Consider the following 9,669-nt stretch of genomic DNA (forward strand, 5'->3'; position numbering starts at 1 on the left):
CAAGACACATGCACAACTCAAGTTTGACGAGATCATGTTTTGTACCTGCTACAACAGCCACAGTCACTGAAAACAATTATGATGCCTGCATGTAATTCTGGTGCTGTATTTTGGCCTTATGCTGCACAGTGCTATGAGGAGCATTCTTTCCTCCCTTCTGGTAACCAGAAAAAAAAAGGGGAAAAAATAGGGAAAAAAAATTCCTAGCTGAGGTGGTTTGACTGTATTACCATAAGAAAAAGCTGTAATTGCAGTCTGTCCCTTCTATTCAGAATGAAAAAGGAGGCGAAATGCCTTAGACCTGGATGCCACAGTAACCTCAACATATCCCAGGATAGGAAACTTATCCAGCTATGCAAGAAAGCAAAGCAAACTGCTCTATGTGAACGCCCCAACACTTCTTCGACCCTATTGTGAAGATCTAGGGCAGGTGTTCAGTCAGGAGCTCACTGGAAGACCACTCAACTTCCAAGAGAGTTGTCATCCTCCTTGCAAAACTGAGACCAGGCTATAGAAATACCATTGATTTAAAGTATTACTAATTTCGGTGATGATGATTTTTAAATATTGCCTATGCTGTGGTGTGAGCATTATATTGGCAATGCTGAACTCCAGGCAGTTACAATTGTAATAGAGTTGAAGTGTGGAAATTAAAATAATGAGACCAAAGCAACTACCAGAATTATCAAAAGGTTCTATATCTAAACAAAGCTTGTCCTGAAGATACTTCCAACCATTGCACCTGTCAAAGTAAATCTATAAAACTGCCTAGAATCAAAGCCAGGTGTTTTTGTCAGAACAGGTAAAAAAAAAATTTTAAAAAGCGGTCATCACTGTGACCCTGAGAGCTATTTCGCTCAGCCTTACCAGTGAACAAGGCAGTCAGCCAGCTTGTAAATACTTTATCCGAGACGAATTAAGACAGTCTTTTCTGGTTCCCCAAATTTTCTGGGTTGGGCTGTTGCACACAAATCTGAACGGGCTGATGTGCTCATCAGAATAACCCAACAGTCAGAGACAGCACGCAGGGCCGAACGTGTTCGGTGGCCATGTAGGCTAATGCCATGCATTTGTTTCCTATGGGCATTCTACAAGATGCCTTTCTACTTTAGTCACACTGAATAAATATTGTTTAGGAATTCTGGTTACTTGGAATGAGAGTTCTGGGAACTGATTTTGAAGTGCGGATGCAGAGAAACAATGCAGCACTACAAAGGGAATTCACCAACACAGAAGAATAAAAACCTTCAGGTGACAGATTCTGCATCAGTACGGTCAACAAAGAGCTAAAATTACGCTACTGCTTCTTAAAAGAATTTAGGCAGGCAATGAATTCTGTGGACCGGGAAGTGTTTAAGCTCTAAGTCACACTTAAGTAACAGGGCTAAGACTCTAAAATATGACCATGAATTATATTTGTCATTTGCAGTCACCTAATTAAGAACTACACCAGATCATACTCCCAATGTAATAGCTTAATTATTGTCTTGGTAGAATAAAAAAAAAAAAACAACCCACATTTTTAAAAACCTTTTAAAAACCTTTAAAGGGTTGTTCGAATGCAGTTTAGGTGCACCACCTATATGATATCACTAACCAAAAGCCCCATTATAGCATGGGTTCATATTTATAGGAGTAAAACAAGTTTAATCGATAGAGAGTTTTATGTTCACATTTCATAGCTTAAAAGCATTGAGAGTTGAGACCGTGGAGTCAGTATGTTCAGGCAGAGTGAAAGATAACATAAGCTCAGTCTTTCCAGTTGCAAACTCATGCTGAAATTAAAAGGAAACAAATCCTGGGCTGGAACCTTTTTTTCCCCCTCAGATGTACAGGTCTCTATGAAAAACTGCTTCTTCTAAACCTTCCTCTGCCTCTCTGCACCTTGTTTGCTACATGCACATTCAGTTTTCTGTTGAAACAGCTAAAATGGAAGAAAAGCTTAGCTCTCATATTAGCCTTAATAGAAGGTCACAGATGAAAGCAGTGCTGCCACTAAGAGGAAGCAGACACAAATAAGGCTCTCTAAACCGGTTCTCAAAATCCCATCTCTTTTTTCAAGCCCCTGTATACCCTGCAGCTGTGCTCACCAGAGAGTAACTGATGCTTTTAACTTTCTGCATAATAGAAAAGCTTTTGAGGAGCATAATATTACGGCGTTTAGTTTTTCTAAATCAAATCCCTACAATCACAAACAAGAGAGGGGAAAAATAGATACTAAAATGTACAAGTGGAGATTGTCCGTAAAGCTTTACAGAAGATGGTGGGCAGATGGTAGGGATTTGCAGTGGCACAGCTGTTTTTAAAAATAAAGAGGTGGAAGAGGAGAAGGCACGATTACAGCTACACACACATTCCTAAGCCTGTTCACACAAGAACAAAAATTAAGCTAACAGCGGGAAATTGACGTTGGTATATTTTTTTAATCATGTGAATTGACAATTAGAAACTTTTTAAAATAATCAACAGCACCTTCAAATTTCTTTTCCAATCATTAGTTTTCTAAGTAACTATGAAGTAAAGCTGACAAGAGAAATATTAACCTACAATGAGACATTAAAAAGACAACGTCAAAATTACCTTCAGTGCCTCCAAACAGCACATACTTTTGCTGGTTTTTTTTTTGCCTTACAATGTAAAAAGAAAATTCTATCATACCATCAAATAAACAACAGAAATTGTTACCTGTTTGAATTTCCTCTGAAAGGCTTTAATTTTTCACTTCTGTATTTTTTGCAGATATTATTAGCAGATGGCAGAGATAAGCAATGCAAGGAATAGTAAGATGTATGGGCGTTATTGTAAATATAACAGCACGGGGGTGAGGCAGGGAAATGCCCAAATTCAGTAGGGTATCAAGCACTGGATATAAACATAGTAAGAATAGAACATTTTTTAATTAAGCAGTAATTTGTATAAAGATACCTAATTTCATAAGGAGACCTTTCACTCATTTTTAATGTGTATTCTCATCTATGTCCCCTACAGCCACATAGAAAGCTTGTTAGGTAAACACTAAAAAAAATTTGTTAATCTACAGTGTAGAAGCCTGTCTTAATCTAATGACGCTGTTTCTTGACAGCTTTGTTTACAAAATTAGCTCTTTCCCAGTTAAGCTATTCCTAGATCCAAGAAATTTTACACTAAGAGGAGAGATACCACAGATACCAAAAGGATAATCCTTTGATCATTCTTCACGGAGTCACCTTTTTCACACTGCATCAGCTCACTTTCTTCCAAGTATTAAAAATGACTTGTCAGTGTAAACATACTTTTTGCTACCTTTAAAAAAAAACCAAAACCAAAACCTCTGATTTTTAGAACGTATGAGCTGGGACCCAACACAAGATAAAGGTTACCCAGCACCAACCCACTAAAAACTTCTTTATGCCTGTATCTCCAGAGCCACCGGTGCTGGTTTTCGCTACAGCTGGGTATTGAACTGAAGGGGCTGTAGGTGAAACCCATTCCAAAAATGCACGTATTTCATGCACTTACTCCATGATGTCTCCTTCCACAGCACATGGGCTGCTCCCAATCCAAAGACAACAGCAAAGTGATTAGTGTAGGTGCTGCCTAGCACACAAACATACTCAACATCTGAAGACATTTAAATTAATTTTATTTATACCAGGTTTTCAAAATCAGAAATATTTCAAAGAAATTCAGTACTTATAGACAGGTGCTACATTGATCTTTCATCCACCATTAGTGCCATGTTTTCACTCTATAGTCATTAACTCACCACCACAAACTAAGGGGAACTTATAGAAGTTTATAAAAAATAGTGAGACATGAAAATTTGGTTTATACTGGAATTGGCATAAGAGAGTAAAGCTTATTATCAAACTGTGGCAATTGCTGTACTCCATCCCTCGTTCTGAGGGAACACTACAGCAGACAAAGACTCAGAGAAACACTTTGGGTTTTAACTGAACGTACCCAAAATCCATTTCATGATCTGAAGAGAAGTGGTTCTTACACTCAAGCCCAAATTTAATGTAAGTTTTGCCTTTCTAAAATCGCCACAAGCATAAACCTCACCCACTCACACTAGCCTTGGAGCGATTCCCCTTTTCAGAGACATCAAACCCGTATGTCTATACCTCTTCCAGGATTTACCAAATCAAACGCAATCAAAGCAATTGCTGGTTTTGAAGTCTTTTTTTAGAAGAAAAATGCCATTTCTGCACAAGCTACTCTCATGAAAATTTTATTTAACATTTCTTTACCGATAAAATAACTGAAGCCAAGATACCCAAAAGTCACGTCTACACGGAGATACACAGAAGATATTCAACTTGAGAGGATTTGCCTCCACTTCTCGATCACAATGAGGCCCTCACCATTTTGCATAATGACAGAAAACAACAGCTGACAAACCATTTTGGAACAGATGCCAGCTGTCTCTGATTTGTTTTACAATTCAAACAGTAACAGTTCTGTAGCACTTTATTGGGTTTTTTTTTTATTTAAAAGCAAGCCCTCTGAACTGGACCTCGCATCAGTCAGTCAGTCAGTCAAGAACAAACCGAAGGCAGGCTGATCCTTTTGGATCCAAAACTTGTTTTGGTAGGAATCTTACATAAATACAGTTTGTGCTTTAATTTTATATCTACTTGGACTGAGTGAATATACACCTAAGCTAGTTTTTTTTTAAAAAAAATAACCTTTAATATTCAACTTAGAAGCCACAGACACCTTTCCAGACTGTTTGCAGCAGAGACAAACATTAAATTTAAACACAGTACTGCTTAGAAAAGTTTACTGTCTAAAATGAAATTCAAATGGTTTATTAAAATTTAACATTTTCAGTTTTGGCTTTTTCTAAATAAACCACTTATACCTTGTGGAAATCAGTTAAAAGATCATTTCGTTACACTGTACTGAACTCAAGTCAAACATAAAGCACAAAGTAGATCTTTACATTAAACTGGGCTTTGCACACAACGTGAATAATCAGAAATAAAGAGACCATTTTGAGGAATAAAAAGATTTTTTTTTACCTAGACAACATGCATACCATCAGTAACTTCTCAACCTTAAAAGGTACCTGGAAGGAGAATTTCATTGAACAAAACCAAGACTCATTAATACACTTAGTAAGTCAGTGGTCATCATGCCTTTTTAGTTAAATTCTAGTACAGTTTAGTCTACATAGAACAGCTGACACAATGAGGTGTGCAAGTCATAGGGATAGCCAGAAGCCTGAAACAAAGTCTTAAAGTTCTACAGGACAAGAGAGCCTACGCACAGAACCGCTAGGTTATTTAAACTCTTTAAAAAAAAAAAGGAAAAAAAGATTTTGACGATTATCCGCTTCCTTGTTGAAAAAGGGCTAGGGACTGAACATAAAGGGCCCGTATTTAAAGGCCCCACAGTGCTACTCCACCAACTTTTTAAAATAAAGTAACAATAAAGAGAATTCCTTCTAGCAGCATGTACAGTTCAGCTGTGAGTGGCTGCCTAACGGCGCTGCTTTACGCATACCAGGAGAATCATGTCCAGTTTTGCCATTTGTGGATAACGATGACAAGATACAAAAGCATGTGTTTGCCATAAATAGCTCTGGCTAACGGAGGATTGCTCACACAGAGCAGATCAAATTCTCTATAAGGAGAGCATTATTTGGCTCCCAGCCAAAACATGTCCCTGATGCAAGCCTCGGTAGTGGCAAACACTTTCCAGTTCTATTTACATAGAAGCTAACAAGTAGAACGGTTCATTTAGGCTACTTCTTGTACCAAGTCCGTCTTAACTGCAACACTCAAGAAACAAAAATTATTTACCCGATTCATATTTGCAGATCATATAACTGTCGTGACACATCATCTTACCGAAAAAGACAGCGAGCTGTAAGTTTTCGTGCAAGGTTTTACTCTGACATGTAGAACTTTAAGAACATTCAGGTATGAAACACACTGCATGGTTAATTACTTCATATTTTTATGTTTCTGACACAAGTGTTTCATGGAACTAATGGTCTCTACTAGCGGTAGCTTCTTTATTTTAAACGGTAAACTAGGATCAGGTCCTTTATCGAATGATCAGAACAGAGCCACGAAGTATTGTAAAGCAGTGCCTAAATCATGATTAGGAATGAAAAACTTGCATTATTTAAAATGAGATTAATGATTGTTTATCTTTACAATACTTTCCACAGAAGTTATTTGAAATATGCTTAAATTAAACAAAAACTATATTTCCAATGAAAACAAGGCAACGTTCTGTAATAAGCCACAAGTTTTATTGCAACGTGGCCAGTTTTTGATCTCAAAAACCAACGTTCCATTTAAGGCTCTTTTTAATACAGAAATTGCCACCATGACCAATGTTTTACAATACTTTAGTGTTTCAAGACTCACATGGTAAACAGATAACTTCTACTCCTGTTCAGTAGTGTACATTCAATGGAAAACAAAAGGCATCGTAACAGCTACTTCATTTATAAAGATATGCATGTAACAGGAATGAAACTGAGGTACTACAATAATTTGATGACACAGTTACAGCAACTTAATTGGCATTCCTTTGGGGGGGGGGGCAGGTCAAACATATTACAAAAAAGTGCTTTAAATGCATAGTGTTGTGTGCTGCCATGTCACAAAATAGGCTTGTCAAGGCAGGTGAGGTGTATGAATGCACAAGAGCCTCATGGAACTGCAATCAAGTGCAACTGTAAGTAATACTGTAGAGAGTCTACCATCCGACCAGTGGACAATACTTTCAAGGCATTCAATTAGCTTACCCTTTGCTGTCTGCTAGACTATTCACATTAACTATCACATTCATTGTACGTGTTGCAAGGAATGCCTGCAACGTCACTTTTGGCTAAGAGTATGACGTGAAAGCATTCCTTGGATCCTACATAAAACTACCAGGATTAAACAGTCTAATGGCAATCACTGGTAGACTGCTTAACAATGACATCTCCTTCAGGGGCTTCAGGGAAGGGACTTATTTTCTGAGGAGGGAAGGGCATGGGGAGACTAATACTATTCCAATTGAACGAGCTGCAGAAATGGAAGCTCCTTAGATCCAGATGGCACTTGTCTGTCTTTTTATAAGGGTTTTCCTTCAAGTGAAACTACCACGTTGCCTCCCAATTTCTCTCCAAGTGTTGAACGGTCCTTAATATCATCCAAACCATTTACTTGCCACTCATGTTTAATACCTGAAAGACAGACGGACAACAATGTACTTGTGAGCACCTCAACATCCGAACGGCATTCTAATTAACGAGTGAAACATTTTTAGGTCTGTACCTGTAAATTTCTTTTTAATGGCATCTTTAGAGCTTGCGTAGATCATCTTGCTTTTTAAAGGTGCGCTTTCAGGAGCCCTTTAGAGGAAAGAAAAAGCCCATAACAAAACAGTTATTCACTCATCCAGTGCCAACCCCAGGATATTCACTTTTAACAGCAAGCTTTGCTTTTACACACCAGAATATAAATACCAGGTCTTCTTTCTTAGACTCCTTTGTCTCATACGTGGCATCATACAAAGCATATCGGCAATCATTCAAAGGTAGCAACTTCACAAAGGCTGTATAGGGGTCCTCCACAGTGTCTCCAATGTCACCAACCAATATCTGCTTTGACTCCTCTACAATTATTTGTTTTTTGTCATCACTTAGGCAGAAGAGAACGGCTTTCTTTCTTTTTTTAATCTCTTCTGGGGTTGAAGATTTCCTTACTTTCATGTCATTAAAAACCTTTATGACTTCATCATTCACTGTTACTCCAGAAGCCTGTAAAATGAGATGAGAGGAACAATTTAAACAGCAAAAATTAACACTCACTAGAAAAGATGATAGCCCACAGTGCTAGTCTGCCTGCCCCCGTAAGAATAAAAATGCTATGCTCAACCTGAACGCACTATGAATTTGGTAATCTTTGCAGGACTGGTGCAGGAGATATAAAGGAGGTGTAAATTCTGTACTCTCTTGTTGCAGATCTCAGCATCTTCAGCTGTGATTCTGAAGAGCAGCTTTATACAACTAGGCGTACAGCTGTACTATTCATGCCACCTTCCATTACCTTATCATGCATTTGGCTTATTGGGGGGGGAGGAGGAGCTGAACACAGGAAAGGAGTTTGTAGTTTTGGGTTGGGATGGGGGGGGGGTAGGGTTTTTTTCTTTGGCGGAACTAATGCTACAGCAGCAGCAGCAGCTCACATCCAGCACTGTCATGACTCTCATTTTGCTGGGTGATGTAAGGCTCTACAAGCAGCAGAAATGCTTTCTGCATTGTGTCAGCTTCAACACCGCGCTTTAAAACTCCTGAATTTTACTTCGTACTGCTGCACGAGTATTATGTGATCGCTCTTCCTTCATACAAAAATACCAGTTACAGCGTGTACGGCTCCCCGTAAGGCTCGCGAGCTGTTCAAAACCCGAGCCTAAAACAGCAAGAAAAGGAAGCGCTGACAGGGCGAACGGGGAGCTCACGGCGAAAGGACAATCCTCAAAGCCGCTGCGGGCGGGCGGACGGGCGGGGAGGACCCCTCCGCGCCGCCCGGCCCCTCGGTCCGGCCCCGGGGCGGCGGGGGCTGCGGGGCCGGCTGCCCGGGGCGGGCAGGTGCGCGGCCGCCGGGCGCCGCCGGCTTTGTCCCGGGGGAGCCCGCCCGCCCCCTCCCCTGCTTTGTTCGCGGGGACGGCCACCGCCCCCGGAGAAGGGGCGTCCCGCCGCCCCACGTCCCCCGGCCCCGCTCTCGGCCACCCTCGCTCCGGCACCGGCGCTCCCAGGCGATGGCTCCCGGCCACCCCCCTCCCCCGCCGGCCGGGGACACTCCTCGGGTCCGGGCCCGGGCCCGGGCCCCGGGAGGGCCCCGCCGGGAGTCCCCCGGCTCTCGGCACCCGTCCGGCCGGGCGATGCCGCAGGGAGCGCTGCGCCGCGCCGCCCGGCCCCGACCGCCGTCCCCGGGCCCCGCCGCGGCCCGCCCCGGCGCCCGCTTCTGCCCCGCGGCCGCTCCCACCGCCCCTTCCCCCCGCACACGGCTAAAATTAGACTAAAATGGCCGCCAGAGGCCGCGGGGCCGGGCCGCGCCGGGCCTGCTCAGCTCAGCCCAGCTCAGCCCAGCTCAAGCTCAGCTCAGCCCAGCCCCGCGCCCCGCCGGGCCGCGCTGCCCAGCCCAGCCCCGGCCCCCGCCGCCACCGTGGGCCTGTCCCGCTCGGCCGCGCCGCGCCGCCCTTACCATGGCGCCGGGTCCCGGGGCGGCGGCGGCTGCCTGCGGTGCGGGGCTGCTGCAGGCAGGAGAGCGGAGCGGAGCGCTGGGCTACGCCGGGCTGCGCTGCGCTGGGTGCGAGGCGGGCGGGGACTCGGGCCGGGCGGGGGATGAGCCGCGGCCGCCGGGGAGGGACGGTCACATGGGCCGCGCCGCCACCACGTGCCGCCGGGCCGCGCCGTGCCGCGCCGTGCCGAGCCGTGCTGGGCCGGGCCGGGCAGGGCAGGGCGCGGTGAGGCATCGCTACCCCACGGGTGCGGCCGGCAGCCCCCGGCGTCCCGACTCGGCCGCCCCAGGTTCCCCCCGGCGGGTCGCTGGCTGCTAGGGGGGGGGGGAAGGGGGGGGCGGCGCAGCCCCTCAGCCCACCGCGGTGCACGGGCAGCCGGCACTCTCGTCAGGGCGGGCGGGATGGCGGCGCGGCCCGCAGCGCAGTGCCGTCCGC

The 9,669-nt window shown here is 44.1% G+C and overlaps 1 protein-coding gene across 1 annotated transcript; it reads right to left on the reverse strand.

Moving 5' to 3' along the window:
- Window positions 1–3,605: 3,605 nt before the first annotated feature.
- CFL2 (cofilin 2) lies at window positions 3,606–9,404 on the reverse strand. Its single transcript, XM_075103341.1, has 4 exons — window positions 9,198–9,404; window positions 7,443–7,750; window positions 7,266–7,342; window positions 3,606–7,174 (listed from the first exon to the last, which is right to left on the reverse strand). The coding sequence occupies exons 1-4, from the start codon at window positions 9,198–9,200 to the stop codon at window positions 7,062–7,064; spliced, it is 501 nt and encodes a 166-aa protein (XP_074959442.1). The 5' UTR covers window positions 9,201–9,404; the 3' UTR covers window positions 3,606–7,061.
- Window positions 9,405–9,669: the final 265 nt, after the last annotated feature.

The sequence above is a fragment of the Phalacrocorax aristotelis genome, chromosome 9 (genome assembly GCF_949628215.1).
Source record: "Phalacrocorax aristotelis chromosome 9, bGulAri2.1, whole genome shotgun sequence".
In the NCBI taxonomy this organism is placed as follows: Eukaryota; Metazoa; Chordata; class Aves; order Suliformes; family Phalacrocoracidae; genus Phalacrocorax; species Phalacrocorax aristotelis.

Excerpts from the sequence above, each read along its gene's own strand:
- CFL2 (XM_075103341.1), bottom strand. Across the intron at positions 7,343-7,442 it reads GACCTGGTATTTATATTCTG|GGCTCCTGAAAGCGCACCTT; the intron begins GTGTGTAAAAGC and ends TTTCCTCTAAAG. Across the intron at positions 7,175-7,265 it reads CATTAAAAAGAAATTTACAG|GTATTAAACATGAGTGGCAA; the intron begins GTACAGACCTAA and ends TCTGTCTTTCAG.